We start from the raw sequence: 27,165 nt of genomic DNA on the forward strand, positions 1-27,165 counted from the left end.
TGGGTGGGGCTGGAGAGGGCTCTCCCAGCAGCTGCCCTTTCAAGGACAACCTCTGCCAGAGCTATGGCTCACCCAAGGCCATTCCAGCAGGTGCAAGTGGAGGAGTGGGGAATCAAACCCGGTTCTCCCAGATAAGAGTCCACACACTTAACCACTACACCAAACTGGCTCTCCACTAAGTGTCACAGGGCCCGGATCTCACTTGGGGGTGGATTCCACAAAGCTGCAACTACTGCTGAAAAGGCTCTAGCTCTAGTTGAGGCTAGGTGAACGGTCCTTGCCCTTGGGACCATCAGCATGTTGTTGCTTAAAGAGCATACCGTTCTTTGGGGGCCCTGCCAGGAAAGGTGGTCCTGAAGATACGTTGGTCCCAGACCATGAAGAGATTTAAAGGTTAAAACCAAAACCTTGAGTTTGATCCAAAATTCAATCCGGAGTCAGTGCAGCTTGTGGATCATCAACTGGATATGTGCTCTGATAATAGGGTTGCCAATCCCCAGGTGGGGGCAGGGGATCCCCTGGTTTGGAGGCCCTCCCCCCGCTTCAGGGTCCTCAGAAAGCGGGGGGAGGGGAGGGAAATGTCTGCTGGGAACTCTATTATTCCCTATGGAGATTTATTCCCATAGAAAATCATGGAGAATTGATCTGTGGGTATCTGGGGCTCTGGGGGGAGGGCTGTTTTTTGGGGTAGAGGCACCAAATTTTCAGTATAGCATCTAGTGCCTCTCCCCAAAATACCCCCCAAATTTCAAAAAAGATTGGACCAATTCTATGAGCCCCAAAAGAAGGTGCCCCTATCCTTCACTATTTCCTATGGAAGGAAGGCATTGAAAAGGTGTGCCGTCCCTTTCAATGTGATGGCCAGAACTCCCTTTAGAGTTCAATGGTGCTTGTCACAGCCTTGATCTTGGCTCCACCCCCAAAGTCTCCTGGCTCCACCCCCAAAGTCCCCAGATATTTCTTGAATTGGACTTGGCAACCCTATCTGATAAGGATTCCAGTTAAAACCCTCACCACTGCATTCTGGACCAGTTGAATTAAAATCACGTGAATGCAGAGTCACTCCAAGTAGACCAAGGTCCCCAGCATGGTGCCTGTGGGTGCCATGGTGCCCACCAACCCCTTTTCTGGTGCCCACCAAGTGTTTTTACGAAGCAAGTAGGGCCAGAGAGGGCTTTTGCCCAGCAAGGCTTCTGATTTGACTATGTCACATTCAGGCCAAAGCTGACTCTGTTACTCTACCCGGCATTTCCAGGATATACAAATACAGTGACCATCAGCAAGGCAAGAGAAAAGAGCAAGGTCTGCAAACCAGTTCAAAGTCAGAAAGCCAAAGGTTCAGTCCAGGGGTCAGAGGAAAATAGGTTCCAAGGTTGGGAACCAGTGCAGGTTCCAAGGTCTGGGTCTCTAGCTGTGGACACAAGCAAAGGTTAGCAAGAACAAAATATAAAGGGAGCAAGTCAGGATAGAGCAGGTTAGTTTACAAAGGCGTGTGGCATACAAAGTTACTTCCACACTGAGCCTTGCTCAGCATGTTAGACGGCAGCCCGAGCTCCGCCCTGTTGTTGGATGGCAGACTGAGTTCTGCCCCAGAGAATTTGGCCAGGGCATTGGAGGCTGTGGCTGGATGGTTATGGCAGAGTCGGTTGAAGCTAGATCCATTTAAGATGGAGGTGCTGTACCTCGGCCATGGCAGGACTTGATTGGGTATCAGGCTCCCACCCCTGACCAGCACAACACTTTTGCTGGCCCAGAAGGTAAAGAGCCTAGAAGTGATCCTGGATGTCTCACTTTATATGGAAGCCCAGGTCATCACTGTTGCCAGATCTGCCTTCTATCATCTTTGGCAGATCAGGCAGCTTGTAACCTATCTTTCCGCCTAGGGCCTAGCTACAGTGGCCCAATCAGGGCATTTTTGACCCTGGCTTGGTGGAACATGCTCCTCCTTGAGAACAGGGCCCTACCAGACCTCTTACCATTTCACAGAGCTTGCAAAATGCCTGTCACCTCAACCCAAAGCCTGGAGCTGTTCTGCCAGGCTTTTGGTTGAGGTGACAGGCATCCAATCAAGTTGGCTTCTAAGGTTGCCAATTCCCAGTTTGGGGCAGGAATCCCCCAGTTTGGAGGCCCTCCCCCCGTTTCAGGGTCATCAGAAATCCGAGTCTTTTACATTGTCTACCAAGTAATTATTTTAGCTATAGATGCCAAGGATTGAACCCAGGACTTTCCGTGTACAAAACAGATGTTCTTCCACTGAGGTATAACTTCATGTGTCTTAAAATTGGACAGTTAACCCTTCCGCTGCAGGATGTAGGATATTCTGAAATCAGCTGCTTTTATTTCCTGTGGATGCTGTTTTTAGACTGCAAGACTTGGTTAATGAGAGATTTCTCCACTTACGTTATAAACACATTTTGTTGGGAATGAGGGAACCTTAAAGAATATTAAATAGCTCTCGTGTTATTACAAGGCAGGTTATTTTTAGAATCTAAACCATAAAGTTTGGGATAAAATGCATTAGTGAATCACTGAACGGCATCGAGAGAGATGTTTGAGATGTCATTTGCCCGATCCACATTCCTTTAAAAAACATATTAATGGTTATAACGATGGGCTCTGTTCTGTGACTGTTCCTTTTCGTGGCAAACACAAGTATTCTGTTTTTAATATAATATGAAGGGATACACGCGCGCGCACATTTTATTGTGAATTGCAATAAGAAAATCCTAAAGAACTTTGCAGAAAGAACTTGAGGCAGCATGCCATTTCTCCCCGTGGCCTCATTTATGGTTTTGAGGAATTGCATGGGGAGAGTGGAGGAATTTATACATACGCCCGTTCTTTATTGTGAGATGAGCTTTTGTAAAAATACAGAAAATACCTAAAGACACAGTTTCTTTTGCTCCTGGAGAAGTGTGTAACCTGTCTCTGTTTTGTTTCTCTTTCTGTATCAAATTTAGATTTAACACTGAGGTAGGGTTTCCAGGTCCTTCCTGGCAAACAACAGGGGCTGGGGGGGGGGGGATTGCCAGGAGCTGGAGGGAGGACCAAGTGATGTCACTGGTGACATGGCTGTGTCACTTCCAGCATATACTGGAAGTGACATCATCACGCTGCGATTTGTGATAAGGCTCTGCTATTTGGGCAAAAACTCTGTGGCAAAAATGGTTTCTAACATGGAGTTTCCCTCAAATACTAGAACATTGCTGCGACATCGCCAGCAGGCTTCCACCAGAAGTGACATCATCACTGGTGATGTAGTTTGGGCCTCCCAACTCCTGGTAAGTCCCTCTGCTGGTGAACTGATTAGCAGTGGAGGCGGGGCTTGGGGCTGGCAACCCTACACTGAAGCCTGGTTTACGGACACAGGGTTATTAAATGGTAGAATCACAAGGGCATGGACTATAGACCATGCCATTTTAGACTGCAGGTGGGGCTTGTTGTTTTTGAATTCTGTTCCTTTAACAACTTCATTCAAATAGAAAATGTGTACAGCAGAGAGGAATGTTACAATCCAGACCTGTTCTTGCTGTGCTAGAAGTAGAAGGCTTATTTTTTTAATGCAGAGGAGCATTTAAAAATGTTGCTCCTGTTCCCTGTACTCCGATATTGTACTTTCTATCCCTCCCCCACCCAGCCTGTTTATTAATCTGCCACCTGGTTCTGCTATCTACATAGGTCAGGACTTTGTCTACTCATGTGAGTGGAAAGCTTCTAAGGTGGCAGAATGGACTGTCACAGTTTGAGCTGGAGGTTGGGAATATTTTGGAATGCTATCCTATATACCAAACCCCTGCAAACAAAAATAAATGGGACAGTAGACAGAAAATGTTGTCTGGTTTGTTCCTTGTTATGCTACCTAGTTATCCATTTGCAGGAAGGTTTCTTACAAAGGGAAGTATGCAAAACTGGCTGGTCTTCCTGGACTCCTCGACTGGCTCGAGCTAAAAACTCAGGCTGTAAGACGCGGGCTAAAAACCAACCAAAGAGTCAAGAGCCATTTGGCTCATGCCTCTGACAATATCCACCCTTTATAAAACACCTGGACTTGAACCTTATGGAAAAAGCAATCCTTAGCAAAGGTGTTAAATAGCTACTATGAATGTGTGTCTCTCTCCTTCTTTTCCTGGAATTAGAACAATTGCTGTTGCATGATTGATCGTCTGTATAGGCAGAGCCTGCACAATCTGGACTCAATCTGCTGAGCAGTTGGGTTAGAACGGATAAAAGGAGGTACTTCTTCACCCAAAGGGTGATTAACATGTGGAATTCATTGCCACAGGAGGTGGTGGCGTCTACAAGCATAGCCAGCTTCAAGAGGGGGTTAGATAAAAATATGGAGCAGAGGTCCATCAGTGGCTATTAGCCACAGTGTGTGTGTGTGTGTGTGTGTATATATATATATATATAAATAAATTTTTGGCCACTGTGTGATACAGAGTGTTGGACTGGAAGGGCCATTGGCCTGATCTAACATGGCTTCTCTTATGTTCTTATTGTAGAGGTCTGCAACCTTGTTTTAGGATTATATATATATAAATTTTTGGCCGCTGTGGGATACAGAGTGTTGGACTGGATGGGCCATTGGCCTGATCCAACATGGCTTCTCTTATGTTCTTATTTTAGAGGTCTGCAACCTTGTTTTAGGATTATATATATAAATTTTTGGCCGCTGTGGGATACAGAGTGTTGGACTGGATGGGCCATTGGCCTGATCCAACATGGCTTCTCTTATGTTCTTATTTTAGAGGTCTGTGACCTTGTTTTAGGATTATATCTAGTGACTTAAAAAAAAAAAATCAAAAAGTATAATGAGACTTAAAAACAAAACCCTGTGCATTCCTTGAGTTGTGAATATTCATGAAGATGTGTTATATTTCACCCAGTTTATTGATTTCTAAATAGATATCGGGGTCTGTGGATGTATGAGGGGCACCAGCCTTTTGAATAAATAAAGAAGTAAGTAAAATGACACGTGAAACCACGGTCAAGAATATTTTGGGGAATGATTAAAATAGTTTGTATACTCAGATGGGTTTTTTTTTTTTAAAAAAAAAAATAGCACTGAGACTGTATTGCTGATTTTACTTCAGTAATCTCTCAAGCTCCATTTATTGCTGAATGGTACATGGATAGTTGGCTCAGTTACCATGCTAATTGGGTACAGCGGAACCCAGCACCAAGTGAACGAGTGCCAGAAAAATTGTGGCATTTGCCATAATTGTAATTACTACATCAACAAAGTTGATCCTCAGTTCCTTTAGAGTGGGTTTTCCCCCCATACGGAATAAAGTTTTAACTCCCGGTTAACGTTACCCAGCTGTTCTTTGTCAAGAGCGAATGCATTCATTGAGCTGTATAAAAATTAGTTTACTCCCTCACCCCCGTCTATGTATTTTAAAAATTAATCCCTATCTATGAAAGCACAGTACCTGTGATCTTTACTGAACAGTTCATGTTACTTCCTGTCATGGTCCTGCCACCTTGTCTTCCTCTGCCCACGTTACATCTTTTACCTAGGTTGAAAATGAAAGCAGGTGATTTTACAAGTTACCACATTAACAGGGTGTAGACTTTGTACTAAAACTTTACACCAAAATAGACTGCTTTAAAATAATACTATGCAATCAGCAGAAAAGAAAGTCACTGGAGAGAAATTCAATATATAACTTTTAGTGACGCAAGGGAATGTTGTGTTCTTAGGCTAGCTAGAGACTATGGCCTTGATTCTAACATCAGGCTGCAGAAAGAGGAATGAGGAATTTCCCCCTCTCCCACCACAAACCTCCTTTTCACCCCCATGTTCTGGTGTCATGCCCCACCCAGAGGCACCTCAAGTCCCTTGGCTGATGTCTCAGGAGCCTGGCTACCTTCGTCCTCCTCCCCACTGCTCAGTTTCATCTTCTCCTGTCTACATATATGGGCCTGGGGGCCTTGATGCAAAAGTGCTGTAGGCTGTGGAGATGTTGGTGGACTCCCCTTCTTCTGTGGGGAAGGGGGTTGGTCCATGGTTGCAACTGACCTTTGGGATCCTGGAAGAGGAACTGGTGTACCTGTTGGGGCTGAAAACTGGGAGAAGTCAGCCATGAAATGTGGACTTTGCTCCTCATGTGGTGTGTTCCCACCAAGTGCTTGCCCAGAGGTGCCCTGTGTGTGTTTTGCCTGCCACCAAGGTATGTGTGTGCTCACTTTTAAGTCCATATGGCAGGGACCCATCAGAAAACATTCCATGCCATATACTCTACTTCTGGAGTTATACCCTACTTCTGGGGTTGTTAGGTGTCATTCTAGAACCATTTGTAGGATGGGGGACCTGATTGGGTGCTGAGGAAGGGTGCACCTGATGTGGAGATCGGCACTGATTGGGTGTGCACTTGGTTGGTAGCCTGTGCTGCTTGGGTTTCTGTGGGCGTGGCTGCAGTTGTGTGCAGAGGAGTCAATTTGGAGCTACCATGGCCTCCAATGTGCTACTCTGGCATTTTTGCTGGCACAACACATGGGAGCCACCTAACTGGTGCCACACATCCCAGAACACCAGTATTGATGGCAGTGTAGGGATTCACACCATCACTCCATCCATGTATGGCAGCAGCACAGCCGCACTGGTGGAACTGTGTGGTGCAGCACTGCTTCTGCCCTATGCCGGTGTAAACAGCCCTTACAGTGGCATAATTCTGAGTCACACCAGTGGGGGGAGGGTCAGTTGGCTCCCTGTGCCAATTGCAACCCCCCCCCCCCTCGATTGCACTGTTAGCCACTCTTATATTACTGGCATATTCTTTACTCCCATAGTAATGAGAGCCTCACTTTTCAAGTCTGGTGAGCTTGCTGGGAGGTACTAGAGCAGTTAGACTCAACCTGAATCCAAGATTATATTCCATGTGACTCCCCACTGGACTTGGAGAATGCTAAATTCTGCTTAAAATATAGCACTTTACCTTTAGAAGTGAATGTCTGTAGAAGAATGTACTGGGAAATCTTATATCTGAATGCAAAAACTGTGTTGATGGAAGTATAATTTCCAGATTATACATCTATCCTTGTTTATGAAATCCCCATGGATTTTGTATTATGATACATCATTTTTAAGCATATATCTTGCTTTTGACGTTTTTATACGAAGGAATGTTTTCAGTTGTCTCAGATTGTTTTTTTTCCAAGCAGGTAAGTCCAAGTTGGTGGTCAACAAGCAAATAGTCATAGAGTCTGGGCTGTTGTCTTAAAAATGCAGTAATCAATTTGGTGTGTCCAGGGCTTTTTCTTTTTTCTTTTTTTAGCAGGAACGCACAGGAACACAGCTGGCTTGGCATCAGGGGGTGTGGCCTAATATGCAAATGAGTTCATGCTTGGCTTTTACTACAAAAAAGCCCTGTGTGAAACAATGGTGTTGTCAGGAGAGTGTGGCCTAATATGCAAATGAGATCCTGCTGGGCTTTTTTGTAGGAAAAAAAAAAGCCCAGTGTGTCAGTTTCTTAGGGGTAATTCTTCATTCTGCCATTTTTCACTCACCCCATTTGAACCATTTATGAATCTCTTATTTACAGGGACACAGTTGCAGATATGTGGAGAATGGAGATTCACCTCAGTGTCTTAGGTGTATTCAGAATTCAATTATGAAGAATGTAGTGTGGTTTAAGAGCATTTGTTGTGGTTACGCAAGGCACAAAGGGCAGTCATTGGGGTGGCGTAGTGAAAACTGGTATCATGTAGTTGCTTAGAGCAAGAGTTCTAAGCTGGAAATCTCCCATCTGAATCTTATCCCAGCTATGGCTGACTTCCGTTGCGATGCGTTTTCTTAGCCGCAGCTCCTATTACAGCATGTGGTTATCAGATGGGTTTTTAGTAAGCATCACATTAATTGGTTTCAGCATTTTTCTGTAATGTTCAAAATGAAATTTGCATTTTCCCCTTGGGCAGATTTGCAAGCTGTTCCTGAACTTGGAGTCTGTATATTTCTCTGAAGAGACAATGCAGAATTCTACTCTGGACATTTCAAAGCGGTGTGAAGACAGAACTTGTGTACACTGGGAATAACTTCTGTAGAACTTTATTGCCTTACAGCAGAAGACGTTATATCACCTATAGGCTGCCTGAGAATGCACATTCAGTAAAATTTATAGGTTAGTGGCAGAACCTGAGTCTCACAATATGCCATCCTATGAGAAAAAACACATATCTCCTTTTTTTTTTACATCAGTAGACACCACAAAGATTTGAAGAAGTGTTCTTACATGTTTTAATGTTTGTCAAAGAATACATGGGGGGGGGGGTAGCTCTGAAATTAAATGTTCTCTTGGATTTTAAAGCAAAAACACTTTTAGATGAAAATCAGGATAACCTCATACCAAGTCAGCTCATAATGTTTCCTGATCATTAGAAGTGTTCAGTACTGCCCAAAGAATTCCAAGTTTCTCGACAATTAGACTAAACACAGCAACTTTGTATATTCATTGAGGAACTCCCAAGAAGAAAAAGATTAAACTGCTCTGAATAATGAAGAAAGAAATGTTATACTGCTGACTGGTTCGAATATTCTGGTTTTCAGTATGCATGAAAAAAAAAACCATCCGATTTATTGCTAGTATTACTTCAAAGGTTGCTTGGAAACTGCTTTGTAACAGGACTTCATCCCTCTTACCATGAAAGCACACACCTCTTTAATTTCATAATTAACACTGCAGAATCAAGCAGAGTTACACCCATCTTAAATCCATTAAGGTCAATAGGATTAGAAGGATATAACTCGGTTTAGGATGGCATTGTTAACCGTTTAGCGTTGCGCTGGCCTGTTCACCTGTGATAACGCACTGCTCAGATCATTGATTCAGGTGGGTAGCTGTGCTGATCTGAAGCAGCTGAACAAAGTTTCAATCCAGAGACACCTTTCATACCAGCAAAGTTTTATTCAAAGTATAAGCTTTTTGTGTGTCCGTATCTGATGAAGTGTGCATGCACATGAAGTTTATACCTTGAATAAAACTTTGTGGGTCTTAAAAGTGCCATTTGATTCAAACTTTGTTCAGATCGTCCATCATCTTTATGACAGATCCCAACGCTGTAGTGACTATAGTATTAAGTCCCACCAACTGAGCATAGAGAGAAGATGGCTAATTTTAATGATAAGGTATTTCAGGTCTAGCTGAAAAGTAGGATATAATTGAATCCTATAAATAGTTAAAACCAGCAACAGATAGAAGCAAATCCCTTTTGTTATATTATAGCTCTATTCCTAGAGGAAAAGAAGAAGAGACCCTCAGTTCCCTTTAGTGAATAGACTTTAAAAAAATGAATATTAAAATTGTCCCATGACAATGTGAAATCCTCCACATTATGCAAAGTTAGCTGTTATTCATCAATCTGAATTATGGACTTTAAATAGAATTTAGTGATGTAAGAACAAAAGCTTGAAAACTTCTATTGCAATCTGCATTTTACGTAGTTGGTTGGATCCTGTCAGATTTTTTGCTCAGCCTCACCCAGTTCCCCTCCTTCCTCTTCCCGTCTTACATAGCTTTTGTCCCTCCCCTCCCCCCACTTTCTGACGACTCTGAAGCGGGGGGAGGGCCTCCAAACCGGGGGATCCCCTGCCCCCACCTGGGGATTGGCAACCCTAATTTGAAGGTAGCCTCAGGGGGTGCTTCAAAGGAGGCGGGTGTGGGTATGAGGGGGTCAGCCATCCCCATACTTTGGGACAATTTGCTGTCACACTTTGGAGCCGTTGAGGAGGGGAACAGTGCGGATGAGGGCTCCTCCTCGCAGCTGGGGTGCTTTTCTGCTAGCAGGGGGCCAGTTTGCGTTCACTCATGCTATGAAGAAACGGGGGGGGGGTGCTCTTGCCTGCCCATCCTCAGACTCAGATGCTGCGCCTGCACCTTGGAGGAGCCGGCGGGGGAGGATGTGGGCTTCCACAGGTTGCTCCTCAGCAACCTCAGAGGCTTTCCTGGGTTGCCAGTCCACCTAGGCATGTAGGAATAAGCAAACGGGGTGGTGGTGGCTAGCCTAGTGAGGCTTGTGAGGAAGCAAGCAAGACCTGAAAAGAAGGGAATGGTGTGCGTGTGCCTTCTCCTTTTAGTAAGGAGGATTTGTAGAGCTTGTGCTGATATCCCTTCCCCCAAACGGTGGTTGGTGTGTAAATAAACATTCCTTCCAAGGATAGGAGGACGGAAGATCATAGTGGAGATCTAGCAAGGTTTTTCTCATCACAGAAATCTTCCTTGTGCCTTCACTGCAAAACAGAAAGGCATGAGTCGTTCTTGATGAGATTTTGAATGATGCATTAACTGATAAACTGCCTTGCACTCAGCCTGTCAGCAGCAACTTCTGCAGACTTTTGCAGTAGAATACTTACTGAGAACTTCTGAGATTGCTCTGCCGTTAAGAAAAACAGCCTCTCTTTCAGATCAGGAAGTGACAGTGGGCACTGGGCATGCCTGTCAAGCAGGGAGTAGTCTTCTGACTCCGGTTTTACTCTGCGACTAAGGCGTTTTGTCCAGTGTTTATTTTATTTTAAATAAGTATTGGTTTAGACAGCTTAAGTGTTCATTTTATGTTCTTCTCAGTCAGGCTGGGCTGAGCAGAGTCCCAGCTGTATGTTCTTGGTCTTGTGGAGACTGTTTCATGTTTCGTTTAATCTTATCTGATTTATTGCCTCAACAGCTTTCTTGCCTTTCTCCTTTGACATCTTTGGCTGCCCAATATTCAGATTAACTTTGGTATATGCTGGCCCAGGTGGCTGGAATGTTCTGAAGAGATTTGTCTTAATTTTTAAATCGTTGAGCCCAGTGGCACCTTTAAGACCAACAAAATTTACCGTATTTTTCGGACCATAAGACGCACTCCCCCCCCCCCCAAAAAAATGGGGGGGGAAGTGTGTGCGTCTTATGGAGCGAAGGGACGATAGGACATACCTTCCTCCGGGGGGGGGGGGGCGATCCGCTGCCTCCGCCTCCGATCCCGGTGCTTCCCCCGCGCCTGCCTGCCTGGCTCCAGCTCTGCTTCCAGCAAGCGCTGGGATCGCTCCACGCTTCCCCCAGCGCTTCGCGAGCGCCGGCTGCGGAGGGGGCAGCGTGCTTCCTCCGTGCCTGTCTGCCTGGCTCCAGCTCTGATGCTTAAAGCAAGCGCCAGGATCGCTCCCTCCGCCCTCCGATCCCGGCGCTTGCTTTAAGCATCAGAGCTGGAGCCAGGCAGACAGGCACAGAGGAAGCACCCGCCCCCTCCGCAAACCCAGCGCTTCGCGAGCGCTGGCTGCAGAGGGGGCGGCTTGCTTCCTCCGTGCCTGTCTGCCTGGCTCCAGCTCTGATGCTTAAAGCAAGCGGCGGGATCGGAGGGCGGAGGGAGCGATCCTGGCGCTTGCTGTAAGCGTCAGAGCTGGAGCCAGGCAGACAGGCACGGAGGAAGCACGCTGCCCCTTCCGCAGCCGGTGCTCGTGAAGCGCTGGGTTTGCGGTGGGGGCAGCGTGGAGTGATCCCAGCGCTTGCTGGAAGCAGAGCTGGAACCAGGCAGGCAGGCGTGGGGGAAGCACTGGGATCGGAGGCGGAGGCAGCGGATCGCCCCCCAGGAGGAGGGTGCGTCCTATGGTCCGGAGCACCTTATGGACCAAAAAATACGGTAATTCAAGGTATAATTTTTCATGTGCAAGCACACTTCTTCAACTCATCTACAGATTACAGAAGTCAGTTGCACTTGAGAAAATGGGTGCTAAAACTTAACTAGTTTTATTTGTTAGCACCGTTTAGCTGAGTTAATGATCCTGCTCTTTTTCTTCTTTTTTCTTAAGATATAGCAGGTTTTTTTTAACACAACAAACATACAAAACCAACCACTTCAAACCACTTCAAACCTAAGGGGGGGGGCGGATTTTTCAGATAAAGTTCAGAAATTTTGACAGGAATGGTATTTTTTCTGAAAAAGGAGCAAGATATTCTATTGCCTGATGGTTATAATGGGCTTTTTAATATAACGAGAAGATTTACATCAAAGTTGCTTTGGTATTGTGTTCTTTTCTAATCCCACTAAATGGAAAGATGAATAATTGATACTTAAAAGAATCTCCTGGAATTACAGCTCATCTCCAGATTACAGAAATCATTTCCACTGTAAAAAATGGATGCTTTGGAGAATTAACACTATGGCATTGTACTCCACAGAGGTCCCTGTCCTCTCCACGCTCCACCTCCAAGTCTCCAGGAATTCCCCAACTTGAAGCTGGAGGAGAGTGGGGGAAAGCAAAGTTGAGGGGAATGGGATAGCAACTCCCACCAGTTTCTTGTGGGTCCCAGTTTGTGGTATAGGAAACTTTGCATTTCTTCCTTTAGCTGACTTCAGATACACATCTCACACTGAGGCTTGAATTTGCCCCCATCCCATCCCTTATCCATATGAATGTTCTTTCCTGGGGTAAACATTCATGCATGTGTGAATTGGGCAGTCATAGATATAGCCTGAAATTATTTCAGTGTCATGGAAGCCAATGGTGTGTGTTTTCTGGGAAGATCTGAATTGGAACATTTCCCAGAAAATTTTCCTATTCCTTTAAAAAAAGAAGAAGAATTTAAATAATGTTAGCAAAAAACAAACCCCTGGCAAATACACAATGTACAAGCCTGGACTATGTGCAAGCAATGGGGATTGTTCATGTGCCATATTCCACATTTAGTCCCTCCGACATGATTGATTTGTAGCACAATGGCTCTGACAACTATAGATAAACAGACAATGTTTAAGCACATGGGGCAGAAATCTCCCTGCAGAAAAATATAGCCATTCAGAAGATTTTCCATTTTGGAAAATCACTGGTGGCAGCATGTCTTCCAGTTGCCTTGATAACAGAAATCTCTGTTGACCATTTCCATCTGACTGCACATTTTTCACATTGCATCTACTGGGGAAAGCCAGGACTATTAATCTTCTACCCTTCAGTTTATTAGTGGTTCACACATGCATTCATTCATCCACTTTACAAAAAAGGAAATTAAAAACTGAAATGTTTTTAAAACCATTATGAAACTAGCCCAGGGACTGGGAAGAAGTGTTTGCATGATATGACAATCTTTATGATGTCACAACAGATAGCCAGTTGCACTGACCACACCTGGTCTTGCTGCAAACTTATGTATTTAGCAGTGTTATATGCCACCTTTCTGGAGACCCACTTGAGGCGGATTGCAAGTAAAAACAATAAAAACAGCAGCTTAAATATCCATAAAACATGCTTCAGACTAGAAATAGACAACGTACAAGTACAGTTTTTTAAAAAAATAGAACCTCTCAATTAAAAGCCTGCTTTAAACAATCCAAACGTGTCCTTAAAGACAGCAGAGTAGGTGCCAGACAAATCTCAAAAAAAGGCTGGGAAGATGCCACCATTTGAAAAAGCCCTGTCTCTTGATTTCTCCCTGTCTCACCTCTGCAGATGGGCTTGGTGATCTGAACTGAATCTTAACTCGTAGGCTGGACAGAACTGGAAGAGGTGGTCCTTCACATTTGTAGTTGCATTTTGTTACTAATTCACAGTTCTTTTGATTTACAAAAACACAGTTGCATTTTGTTACTAATTCACAGTTCTTTTGATTTACAAAAACAAGAACTCTTCACATGATCTATGCTAGTGCTTCTTTCTAGCAAAGTACTAGGAGGCACTAGTGGGAAAGAACATTAACTTAAGGATAAATATGGCATGTGCCAGAGATGAGGGCACGTAGGCTGTAGTATATACCAAGAGGTGCAGGAATAAGTGGGTGTTTAAAAAACTGTGTAATTTGTGAATCACAACAGAACCTTCTATTTCATTTTTCAGTTAGAACTTAGTTATCAGTATTTATCATTCAAGAGTGCTGGCACTTGGGGTAATTAAAAGTCCATTCTCAAGCATGATAAGCGTATTAATGTGCATGAGACTTTCCTCTTGTTGACATAAAACATGGATGTGGTATTCTGAGTCAGCATTGTGGTTTTAATGTATGTTTACAGAACATAAGCAAACACTTAAAATATTGAACAGAAGCATTGTATGTTGTTCAAGACATTACTACACTGTGTAATTTTGAAATCATGATATAAACAAAAAAGGAAGCTTTTAAAGATCTTTATCCAAATTGTAGAGGGTGAGAAAGTAGATCTTACTCAGGAAATAGCTCGTGTTTATTATGTTTCTGAAACTTCCAAGATCTGTATCCAACCCCCCCCTCCCCTTCTTTAATCTGGAGCTGGACCCTGAGGACAATTCTTTGTTGCTTTTAAAATAATGGCTCAGCCTCACAAGCTTCACTATTTGGGATGGGTTAGTGTGTTACTCCCGCAGTGGTGTTATGACTCCTGGGGTCATGCTGACATTGGCATGCATCCAGCCAACCATTCACAGAAGGCATAAAACAAATTCTCTCAATTCTGCAGCACCTTCCAACTCCCATACCATTTCCGTGGTTGTGGGGCTCTCGTAGAAGGACGCACATGAGGGTTGGTTTGAGAAGATGAAATCAGTCCCTTTTGGTGGTGCGACTGCACTGGCAGCAGAGAAAGGGACACAGCTTTAGAACAGAACCAATATGGCGTGTGGTGGTTAAGAGTGTCAGACTAGTATCGAGGATACCTGGGTTCAAATCTCCACTCTTGCCATGGAAGCATCTTGGGTGACCTTGGGCAGTCACACTCGCTCAGCCTAACCTACATCCAAGGATTGTTGTGAGGATAAAATAGAGGAGAGGGAAACATTGTAAGCTGGTTTGGGTCCTCACTGGGGAGAAAGGCAGGGCACAAATGAATTAAGTAAATAAATAAACTGCACTCATTTAATTTTCCTTGTGTGAGAACCATGCAACTATTTCTCTCTGCAGATCTAGCAGCCATGCACAGAGAGAGAGGATGCATGCCACTGAGAACTGAGTTGGGTCATGGTTTATTGCAGGGGTGGCAAAACTTGCTTAATGTAAGAGCCACTTAGAATAAACGTCAGATTTTTGAGAGCTGTAAGACATGAACATCAGATGATTGAGAGCCACAAGGAAGGAAGATGGGGGAGGGAGAGGTGGAAAGAAAGAAACTTTAACTTTAAATGCCTTCTCCAAGCTGCCAGCTGCTTTGGCTTGGAGAAGTGATTTTAAAGAGAGAAATGCCTTCTCCATGCTGGCAGATGCGACTGTGGGGGCTCTGAGAGCCACACAACATGTGTGAAAGAGCCACATGTGGCTTCCAAACAACAGCCACGAATTCCAGATAGAGGACATTATTAGTCTTGCCCAACTTGATTTTTTTCAAATCACAGAATTACATAGACAGGAATTGTGACTTGGGAGATGGTTCTTCTTTATGCCTACTTACAGGCAGTTACTACCAGGTATGACGGATCCTTGCTGCATCATGCTCGTTATGAGCATATTCATGCGTAGTTTAATAGCTATTACTTCTCACCAGGGAATCCAGCAACAGAAGTGTTGAGAGGGAACTAAACTTTTCTAGATTCTTGGTGTGTGTGTGTGTGGGGGGAGAACCATTCCAGTTAAACTGTAATAAAAGACCCATTTGTAGGTGGGCCTGGGATAGATGAAGGACAGCCTTCTCCCAAACTGTGCAGTTGTTCTCTGCTCTCTGTGGCCCTGCCTGCAGAGATGACGTGGGTGGCAACCGGAGACAGGGTTTTCTTTTCCATTCCAATTTATTATGGTCAATTGACCAGCAATAACCATGGCTTTGGAATGGTGCTCCTCTCGGGACTTGCTGGGTGGCTGCTTTACTGACCTTTGGGTGCCATCTTTTAAAGCAGTCTTTATGGTCTGCTAGCAGCGTGAGGACTATATTGTGGATAATATTTTTAGGCCACTCCCACATTGTTTAATGGCTTTTAAAAAATATTTCTAATTTTCTTTCTTATATTCTTATATTTTCACTTTGGGGGGCCACGCCAAGCAGATTTTTGAGAAGCTGCATATAAATTGAGAAATAAATTGACCCAACTGCGCATTGTATCATAGAAGTCCCAATCCCCTTTTCATAAATGCAGCTTTTTGGGGGGGGGGGGGTAATTAGGCTATGGGGAGGTTGGGATTAGAGATCAGGCTCCCATCCTTTGATGGGGCTCCATTAGTGCCCACATCAGGGGCGAAGAGCTTGGGGGTACTCCTGGATGCCTCTCTGACCGTGGAGGCCCAGGTTACCACCACTGCCGGATATGCCCTTTTCCATCTGATGCACAGTTGTTCCCGTATCTCACCCCCCATGACCTGGCCACAGTGATCCATGCAACGATCACTTCGAGACTAGATTATTGTAACTCTGCGTGGGGCTGCCCTTGACCCTGCTCTGGAAACTCCAGTTGGCATAGAACACTGCTACATGGATGTTGACATTGTCACCTGTACGGGTACAGATCCGTCCTGTTCTGCATGAACTGCACTGGCTACCTATTGAGTACTGGATCTAGTTCTAGGTGCTGGTACTTACCTTTTAAACTCTATATGGCCAGGGGCTCTGCCTCTCCCTGTATGAGCCCTGCAGATCTTTATGATCAGCAACCCAACACCTTTTGGTGGTACCCAGCCCTAGATATGTCCGTCTTGCTTCAACAAGGGCCGGGGCCTTTTTTGCCCTGGCCCCTGCCTGGTGGAATGTGCTCCCCCTTGGAGATCTGGGCCCTGCGGGACCTGCTCCAATTCCACAGGGCCTGTAAATCAGAACTCTTTTGCCAGACAGTGAACTTCACTTGAAGGCCTGCCCCCCTTCTATTTCATCCCAGTGCTGTAGGATCTGCTGGAACTGGACAATAGGCCATGCCTGTGAGGCTGAATTTGTCATTTTTAGCTTTCATTGTTTAGTTCTGTAATTTTAGATTTTATATATTTTAATTTTGTTTTAACCGTTGTCTGTCTGTTTTTATGATAGAACTCACTCTGAGCCTGTTCTATGGGAAGGGCGGACTATAAATTGAATAAAATAAATTAGAAGAAGAAGAAGAAGATGAAGAAGATATTGGATTTATATCCCGCCCTCCACTCCGAAGAGTCTCAGAGCGGCTCACAATCTCCTTTCCCTTCCTCCCCCACAACAGACACCCTGTGAGGTAGATGAAGATATTGGATTTATATCCTGCCCTCCACTCCGAAGAGTCTCAGAGCGGCTCACAATCTCCTTTCCCTTCCTCCCCCACAACAGACACCCTGCAAGGTAGATGAAGATATTGGATTTATATCCCGCCCTCCACTCCGAAGAGTCTCAGAGCGGCTCACAATCTCCTTTCCCTTCCTCCCCAACAACAGACACCCTGCGAGGTAGATGAAGATATTGGATTTATATCCCGCCCTCCACTCCGAAGAGTCTCAGAGCGGCTCACAATCTCCTTTACCTTCCTCCCCCACAACAGACACCCTGCGAGGTAGATGAAGATATTGGATTTATATCCCGCCCTCCACTCCGAAGAGTCTCAGAGCGGCTCACAATCTCCTTTCCCTTCCTCCCCCACAACAGACACCCTGCGAGGTAGATGAAGATATTGGATTTATATCCCGCCCTCCACTCCGAGGAGGCTCAGAGCGGCTCACAATCTCCTTTCCCTTCCTCCCCCACAACAGACACCCTGTGAGGTAGATGAAGATACTGGATTTATACCCCGCCCTCCAATCCGAAGAGTCTCAGAGCGGCTCACAATCTCCTTTCCCTTCCTCCCCCACGCCACAACAGACACCCTGTGAGGTGGGTGGGGCTGGAGAGGGCTCTCACAGCAGCTGCCCTTTCAAGGACAACCTCTGCCAGAGCTATGGCTGACCCAAGGCCATTCCAGCAGGTGCAAGTGGAGGAGTGGGGAATCAAACCCGGTTCTCCCAGATAAGAGTCCGCACACTTAACCACTACACCAAACTGGCTCTTTACATCACCAAGCTGATGTAAAGAAGTCTCAAGTGGGTACTTAGCCCTTTCCTTGTTCAGTTCAGTTTGCTTTATTACGGTCCATGACCAAATACACAGCACCATGTTCTAGCATGTCCACCCTGAGAATCTTGTCCCTTAATAGAGTTTCAAACATGTGTTTGGGAGGGTAAATTGTATTTGAAACCTTGCTGGGGAGATGGAGAAGAACTGTTCGTTCCTGACTAGGGATGGGCATGAACCAGGAAAATTATGGTTCATGGTTAGTTTGATTGCTCAAACCAGTGGTTCGTGTTGGTTTGTGGTTTGTTTCCCAAACTGGCTTATAGTTTGTTTAGTTTAAGAGGTGGTGGAATAGCCCCCTTGCAAGTTAGGGACACCAGACTCACAGGAAGTTTTCAGCAAGCTCTCCTTCACCAGCCCTCCAAGTTTGGCAAATATTGGATTTGGGATGTCTTGAGTTATATCCCCCCAAAGCAGGTGCCCTCAGGAAAGTTTGATCCATGAAACCACAGCAAGGAACACCTTTCCAGCTGGGAGAGCTGTTTAAAAAATTGTCTTACTGTGTGTGTGTGTGCCTGTGGCGGGGAAGGAGCCCCTCAAAGCCTCCCCTAAATCAGCTATGCAGCAAACGACAACTGAAATAACTCTTCTTCTTTCATGCTGCAAAGCAAAAGCAGCTGAGTCAGGGTAAGGTAGTATACCGGTATATAATGGCTCCCATAGAGCAGAGTGGGAACCCTGTAGTTGGCTCCCACAGCTGCCAATCAGGCTGCGGGCTACTGCTTTGGGTGTTTCTAGGGCTCTCCACGAGTCCAGCCCAAGCATTGCCTAGGAATTGATTGAATTGGCATCAGGCTGTTTGGAAAACGAACTGCAAAAAAGAACCACCGTGGAAAAAATGCAGCTCGTGTTTTGGTTCGGGGATGACACAACCAAACTAGTTTGAAACAAACCACAGAGTGGCCTGGTTCATGCTTGAACCACAGTTCATTTGGAGAGCCAGTTTGGTGTAGTGGTTAAGTGTGTGGACTCTTATCTAGGAGAATCGGGTTTGATTCCCCACTCCTCCACTTGCACCTGCTAGCATGGCCTTGGATCAGCCATAGCTCTGGCAGAGGTTGTCCTTGAAAGGGCAGCTGCTGTGGGAGCCCTCTCAGCTCCACCCACCTCACAGGATGTCTGTTGTGGGGGGGGGGAAGGTAAAGGAGGTTGTGAGCTGCTCTGAGACTCTTCGGAGTGGCGGGCGGGATATAAATCCAATATCTTCTTCATCTTCTTCTTCTTCATTTCTCAGCCTATGCCCATCCCTACTCTTGATTTCCCCCATTTTGATGTAGCTTTTTGAGGGGAAAAAAGGGCTGTCCTGCATTCTATGTAGTTGTTGCAGAACTTGTGTGATTTGGTCAGGTAGGCTTAGGATATAATTGTGGCTGTTATTTGCTTGAAGCTTTTAGTAATTTTGTTCTTTTTTAGAGCAGAATCATTAAATTTGTTTACAGTTTAAAAACAGATTTATTTTTGTATATTTTGAATTTTCGTATAATTTCCATTTTTTCTTGTCTATAGCTGCCCCTCTTCATGTTTTCTTGGTTTCATTGTTTGAACACCTACCTGCTCCAAGGCAGTTAATCATTAGTAAAGTACAATGAAATATTGAAACAAAGAAGAAGAAGAAAAGAAGAGAGGGGAAAAAATTCGAAATATGGATGTGATTTCCATACTAAAGGCTGTGCTCTGGATCGTTCTGTCGATGGCTGCCCAATCTCATCAAGCCTTATAAAATGCCATAAATTTGCATAATTAATAAATTATTCCACCTGGAACAAACTGAAGAACAAGAGCTAAAAACAGTTTAAATTGTTTGTGAAAAAAGGGCTAAGTTTTTTTTTTTTACCGCTTTTGGCTAGCTATAAAGAAGGGGAAAAAATACAGTGCCGCAACTTAAAGCTGTATATTGAAATTGATAAGCAGCATATTTAACACCTACAAGGAAGTGCATCTTCCCACAGTGTGTAATTATTCTACAGAATTAATTAACACAGGAGTTGGTCCTGTTGTTAACCTGCACAACTGTTTTACTTTTAATTACAGGATGCTTAATTCTTCCAGAGTGTTTGCTCTCTTGGGCCACTGTTCTAGGTTTTAGAATATAATGCAATGTGGCATGTTAGCTAACGACAGGTGTGGTAACTGCTGGATAGTTAATGGTTGTTTATATTTCCTACAGGAAAGATTTCAGGTGAAGAATCCTCCACACACTTATATCCAGAAATTAAAAGGCTATCTCGACCCAGCGGTAACTCGAAAGGTAAGATATTTGTTTTCTTTAAACGCCAGGTTATGGAATCAGCAGAGGCTCACCTCTGTAGCCCTAAAAATGATTCCCTGTACACAAGACAAGCTAGTGTAAGAGGAAGTTTTTGTGTAAAAGGAAATTTTTAAACATATATGTGTATCTCTCTTCTCCTCCCTGCCCCTTCCAAGACATGTAGCCAGAAGAGGTACAGACCAGAGCTCTCAGATGCTTGAGAGCCACAAGACATGAATGTCAGATGTTTGAGAGCCACAAGGGAGGGAGAGAGGCAAATAGATGGGGGTGGGATGTGGAAAAAACAGCAACTTGAAATGCATTCTCCAAGCTGCCGGCTGGCTTGGCTTGGAGAAGTGTTTTAAAGAGACAAATGCCTTCTCCAAGCCAGCCAATGGGGCAATGGGTGCTTCGAGAGCCACACAATATGTGTGAAAGAGCCACATGTGGCTCCTGAGCCGCAGTTCAGCCACCCTTGGTGTAGACCATCAGAAGCTCTGTTCTGTTCTGATGACGTATACTGGCTTTTCCTTCTCCATAGGCAGACCCCATCAGGGCCCAGAAACGCTTTCTATATTTAAAATAAAGTACAAACATGCTTCATTTTATTGTAATATGGCTGGTTGAGCATTGACAGCTGCCTTCACAGGTCAGTGGACAAATACTTCAATAAGTATTGCAGACCCAGTAGACATCCGGCATGACGACGTTTTAGTGATTTCTTGAGTGCCGTGATGCGCCACAGTGCTTATGGGTTGCAGAACATAGCACTTGCAGGCCCCAAGTTCAAATGCACTCCAGATTATAAATGCCTGGCTAGCTCTCCATTTCTGCACTGAAAGTGATGAGAGACTTCCAGTGCAAAGATTTACCCGTGTATGAATGTGCAATCTGTTCCTCAGAGCGGCTTTCGCTTCTCTTAGCAATTCAATCTAAAGAACTGGCGTTATTTTTATATAATCTTAGATGGGTGGCCGTATTAGTCTGTGACTGTACAATAAAACAAAGGTCCAGTGGCATATAAAGACGAACTCTATGCCCTGTCATTGGCCATCCAGAGGAACTGGTTGGCCGCTGTGTGAGAGAGGATGCTGGACTAAATGGACCACTGGTCTGATCAAACAGGGCTCTTCTTATGTTCTTATGTTTTTTTTTCCATTGGCTAAGGCTGACGCAGAAATAAGACTGGCCTTTGGAAGGGGGAGCACAAGGAGTCTTGCTGACGGTAGAGAACTACCTAAAGTAAAAGGAAGGAGGGCTAGGGTTTTCTCACAAGTGGGTTCAAGGCTCCTCACACACATGCACACTGATAAGAACATAAGAGAAGCCATGTTAGATCAGGCCAATGGCCCATCCAGTCCAACATTCTGTGGCTAATAGCCACTGATGGACCTCTGCTCCATATTTTTATCTAAACCCCTCTTGAAGCTGGCCATGCTTGTGGCCGCCACCACCTCCTGTGGCAGTGAATTCCACATGTTAATCACCCTTTGGGTGAAGAAGTACTTCCTTTTATCCGTTTTAACCTGTCTGCTCAGCAATTTCATCGAATGCCCACGAGTTCTCGTATGGTGAGAAAGGGAGAAAAGTACTTCTTTCTCTACTTTCTCCATCCCATGCATTATCTTGTAAACCTCTATCGTGTCACCCCTCAGTCGACGTTTCTCCAAGCTAAAGAGCCCTAAGCGTTTCAACCTTTCATAGGGAAGGTGTTCCAGCCCTTTAATCATTCTAATGATACCCTCGCCACCTGGTTGCTGAGAGCCTGGGAGTCAGGGAGAAGGAGGATTGAAGACCTAGTGCTTGCCGAGGTTGTTCACTGACAGTTGTAGGGACTAATCAAAAAATGGCAAGTTAAACAACATAGTTCTTCTGGTTTGCATGCCAGGAGGATACAGCCTTTTTCCCTCTCCATTTTTGTGGTGGGTGGTGTAGAGGAGGAAATGGCCTTGGGATGGATATGTGTACACACGAAAGACTTCACTTGGGCAGTATTAACCTAAAATCTTATCCGCACTGTGGAGATATAGATGTCTAAGTCATTCACTTGGTACTGCTTGCCCTCCTCTCTTTGTCACTGAATCCATAGTGGAAGTGAAATCAAGTTTGCAAGCTCTATTTAAGGTGTGTTACCTTATACCTGTTTGAGGTAAATATGAGAGTATAGCTGGGGGTTTTTTTTTGGGGGGGGGTGGAGAGTGATGATAACGCTGATAGATCTAGTATTAAAAAAATTGTATCACAAACTGTGTATTCATGTGATCGAACAACCTGAGGTAAATTCCCTGCCCTGAGAGCGATTAAATCCATACTGATGACCAAACTGCTTTAGTGTTTGTAGAATCTTTCGGGCTCAAGTGCCGTGTTCTGCTGGAGAAAGTTTTCCTTCCAGACGTTTCGTTCTCAGCTGCGGAGAACATCCTCAGTGGCGTTGCAGCCGGAGCAGGCGCTCTGACCTTCTTGGCTGCTGTGCATTGATGCACAGTAGAACACGGCACTTGAGCCCGAAAGATTCTACAAACCCTGATGATGTTACCAGCCGTGAAAACCTGAAATCTTTGAAAACTGCTTTAGGTTGAGCTCTTTTACTCACACTAAGACACTTTATTGATCAACAGAGAAAACTAAAATGCATCATAAAATGCAGCTAACCATAACCTGTATCAACAACCATCAGGATGGAAAACTGGAGATTGTGGGTTAGATCCAGCCAGCTTTTTTGTTGTTGTTGTTAAGTTCTCTGAACTCTCCTTATTACAGGTCTTATATCCCCTATAATTTGTGTCTATACTGGTCGCATGATCCTGTATATAACATTTTGGGATGGTCAAAGGAATCTTCTCCACTTGTTTTCACTAGTAGAAAAGTTGGTTGGCTCCCTCTTGTCTGGCCAAAAACGTTCTATAGAAATATACGTTTTCAATTCTAATTTTTTTTAATTTGGGGTGTGATTTACCATATATATTAAAAAAGAGAGGGGATTGGAAAATGCTTAGGTTATATTGATTTTTTAAAAAGTGATTCCTTCTGCTTGTCTCATTAGCACTTGAAATCTCCAGGAGATGGGAATGTCCTGTGCATCTTAAAAAAATTGTGTTAGCGCTACTTTCTTTATTTCTGTGTTTTACATATGGTATTGTTCATCTAAATATAACTCTCAAGTATTACCCCCCCCCTTTTTTTTGTAACATGTAGAAATTTAGGAGGAGAGTTCAAGAATCTACACAAGTACTACGAGAGCTAGAAATTTCTTTAAGAACCAATCACATTGGGTAAGAATCTTTTCCTATTGCTTTTCTAGTGACCTTTGAATGAATAACGCTGGACACAATCCAGACAAGGGAATCCCTTCTAAAGCGATTACCTCTGTCCCTCTTTGGTGGTTTGCACTGAAAAATAAATAGCGCACAGCAGGGATTTTCAAACTTTCCATCTTCAGAAAATCCTGACTAAGTAGAAGAGTTTGCCAAAAATTCAGAAACAAACCTTTATAAAACCCCCTTAAATTTTTCACACCCTCTCACAGTGTCTCTAGAAACACACAATTGCCCTTGTTTGTTTTCTCTCTCAGGGAAACAGTATTGCAGGGATTTCAGTAGGCAAATGAGAAAAAGCCCTCTCTCCCTCACAACCCTGATTTGAGTCACAGTTCCCCCTTTTAAAACATAATATAGACCGTGGATTGCCTGCTGCCTTATTAAATCTAGCTTTAAGCTACTAAGGAATCGTGGAGTATCTTCCTAGTACTCCAAAGGATTATGCCGCTTATAGGCTACACTCTCAGTTAATATAGGGCACAAATCATACTACATCAACCAAGGACATCCCAGAGCACATCCAGCAGACCCATGTTGGACAAGCAATTGTTCAAGCCAGCTTGGCTTCATTGAAGATCCCCTGATGGGTTTCCACAAATCTTCATGGCTCCCTGGATACCATTTTAAAACTACTGATATAGAATGTGACAGCGTGACTGTATGACGGGGCCTTGTTTTATACCATCATTAATGTTTTTCCAGCAATGATAAATTTGGACCAGATAATCCAACAACTGCACATTATTATTTTATTTACATTTCAAGTGTCTTTGTGTGTATGTACGTCCCCTACATTTTCCAAAAACCTTTTATGTGGAAGGTCTGGGAGTTCCTTTTGTGTTGTCTTTTTCACCTTTTGCAGAGCAGGTTGAAGTGACATTGACCATGAAATACCAAATCTGGGCCAACATTTCTAATATATAGTTGGCGGAGAAACAAATGTTTAGGCGGTATCTTTTGAGACTGCACGCCAGCAAAAAGTCTGCAAGCAATTGTAGCGGTTTGTCATCAGTGAAACTCCAAGCTTTGGAAATATTTCACACAGTCAAAATATTCAGTAGAAGTTGTCAGCATGGTCATTCTGTTCTTGTAGTTTTTTTTTTTTTTTGAGATTTACATATGGGTTAATTTTTTTTTTTAATATGTCAAGCAAAATCATGGCTTACCGTATGCAACTCTATATTGTAAATATGATTAAAGCGGGAAAGTGTTTCTGCTGGGTTTGTTAGGATTTTGAAGTCATATAAATATGCTGTAATAAATGTTGTTCATCACTATAACTGTTAGTTCAATCAGATAGCTTATACACGGCTTTCTGTACCCAAGAGAGCTAATAAAAAGCATCCTTATATACGTGATAAAATGTTTGCCGCAAGCTAGCTTTCCTTAGTCACATCCTCGCTTAGCTTAAGATGGGTTGTCTATATTCCTTTGAGCAATACTCACAGAATAATCCACGAATATGGTTTGGAACAATTCAATTTCAATGTGATATAATAGTGGGATAAGCTAGGAGGCAGATGATGGCACTGCAGCCAGTATTTGCAGATAGCTGGCTTAGCTTTCCTGTTCATATGGCTATTCTTGCAATAGAGGAGTTACTGTAATATGTTTCCTTCTCAATTTTCATGTCATACAATAGTCTTGTAAGGCTTCAGAATTCCTAGAGAACCATTTTAGTAGGTGAAGGTAACTTCTGTATCACATAAAGGCTAAGGTTAGTTTCCCTTTGGCCTCAGAACTGGCTGAATAAATCAACCTTTACAGTGAAGAAGACATTGGATTTATATTCTGCCCTCCACTCAAGAGTCTCAGAGTGGCTCACAATCTCCTTTATCTCCCTCCCCCACAACAGACACCTTGTGAGGTGGGTGGGGCTGAGAGGACTCTCACAGCAGCTGCCCTTTCAAGGACAACCTCTGCCAGTGCTATGGCTGACCCAAGGCCATGCCAGCAGGTACAAGTGGAGGAGTGAGGAATCAAACCTGTTTCTCCCAGATAAGAGTCCGCACACTCAACCACTACACCAAACTGGCCACCTGAATTACAATAATACCTTTCCAACTGTATTGAAGTCAGTGTTCTTAAAAGAATTTTGCTTAGAGTGGCACTGTAGGCCACCATTTTGGTAAACGGAGATAATAAACACATGGTATGAAGTGGACTTCTAGAACAGCTGACTGGTAGACTGGTTCTGGCCCTATTTTAACCATCTGAAAATACATCTGAAAAGAAATACTCCCTCTAAGCTGTGGAGTCTTGTGAGCAAAAATTCGACTTTTTGAGCTACTGGCAATTAAAATTGTGAGCTACTGCATAAATTAGTTTGCTCTGGGGCTGTTTTTCCTGAGCTAAGACAAAAATTTGTGAGCAGGAGGCTAAAAAACTGTGAGCTAGCTCACACTAACTCAGCTTAGGGGGAACACTGATTGTAACCTGTAGCCTAGTTAAGATGAACATATCAACTGAACACAACTGGGCCTACTTTTATGGAAATACAGCTAAAACTGGACTGGGAGACTTCTAGTAGAAGTTACAAGATCAGTTTTGAAGAACAAGTTATTTGACCCTGGCCATGCTCTTTACATATTGAAAATCAATGTTGCATAGTTGGAATGGAAAGTTCTGAGTTCACATCCCACTTAATCTTGATGTTATGGCAATGGACAAGTTGTTCTTTTTTTATCCTAAGTTACCTCACAAACTTGAGAAAATAAAATAGTACAACTGGTTATTGGCCCCTATGAGCTTTCGGAAAGAAGGGGGAGGATAGAGAATGTTGATAAATAACATACTTTTTAAATAATATATGTAAAACTGTCAGAGTAGAGAATGCTGGAAGAAAATATTGGTAGGCTTTACTGGCCAACTGCGCTTCAGAGAAAACCATAGTCAGAACCTGATAAAACAGGGGTGTCAAATGTCCGTCCCATGGGCCACAACCAGCCTGCCCAGGGCTTTAATCAGGCCTCCAGGGCTTTCCCCCCCTCCCCCTTCTATCCTTACCATTTGAAACTCTGAGGTTGATAGAGTTCCCTGTTCTTTCAATTGCCTACCTTTTCTGCCTTGTCTTTGCAGGTTGGAGCAGGAACCAAAGTTGCAAGGAAAACGTGGAATGGATTTTTCCATTTGTGCCCAGATAGATAGGGCCCAGAGAACTAATGGAAAATCCATTCTACATTTTCCTTGCAACTTTGTCTGTGCTGCAGTGTGTTTCAGCATTCCTATATCGAGAGCTGAAGCTCATGCTTCCTGGAGTTGTGTGCTTGCTAATAAAGGGTTGATTCTTTGAGCCAGCTTGTCTCTGCTCAATTGGATCTAACCTAGTGAGTATACTAACCTGGGAACCACAGCCAAAGGGGCATATTACACTGGAGAGCCATTGCCAATCTGAGTGGACCTTGGCGGTGGGGGGGCAGGGAGAGAAGCTTGCAGTGCCATTTCATTGTTTTCCCAGGCTCAGAGCATTTTGTATTTTTAGTTTATGTTGTGATCCTTGTACTTTTTCTTGATTTTCCACCATCTGCGCTGGAGTTACAGGAAGTGCCGCAACTTCTGCGTAGCAAACGTAAACTGGGTTTTAGCGGTTTACGTTTGCTACGCAAAAGCCGCGGCACTTCCTGTAACTCTGGCGCAGATGGTGCGAAATCCGACCAGACGCTGCGGAGGGAACAGGATTGTGAC

At 44.1% G+C, this 27,165-nt stretch overlaps 1 protein-coding gene across 3 annotated transcripts in view; it reads left to right on the forward strand.

Moving 5' to 3' along the window:
- The window catches only part of FMNL2 (formin like 2), a 304,440-nt gene that overhangs the window by 184,414 nt on the left and 92,861 nt on the right, over positions 1 to 27,165 (forward strand). For all 3 annotated transcript variants that reach the window (XM_060256905.1, XM_060256902.1, XM_060256903.1), the window contains exons 3-4: positions 20,084 to 20,164; positions 23,360 to 23,436. In XM_060256905.1, the coding sequence (XP_060112888.1) occupies positions 20,084 to 20,164; positions 23,360 to 23,436 (158 nt within the window). The remainder of the gene's footprint in view (positions 1 to 20,083; positions 20,165 to 23,359; positions 23,437 to 27,165) is intronic.

This window comes from Heteronotia binoei, chromosome 16 (genome assembly GCF_032191835.1).
Source record: "Heteronotia binoei isolate CCM8104 ecotype False Entrance Well chromosome 16, APGP_CSIRO_Hbin_v1, whole genome shotgun sequence".
Taxonomy (NCBI): domain Eukaryota; kingdom Metazoa; phylum Chordata; class Lepidosauria; order Squamata; family Gekkonidae; genus Heteronotia; species Heteronotia binoei.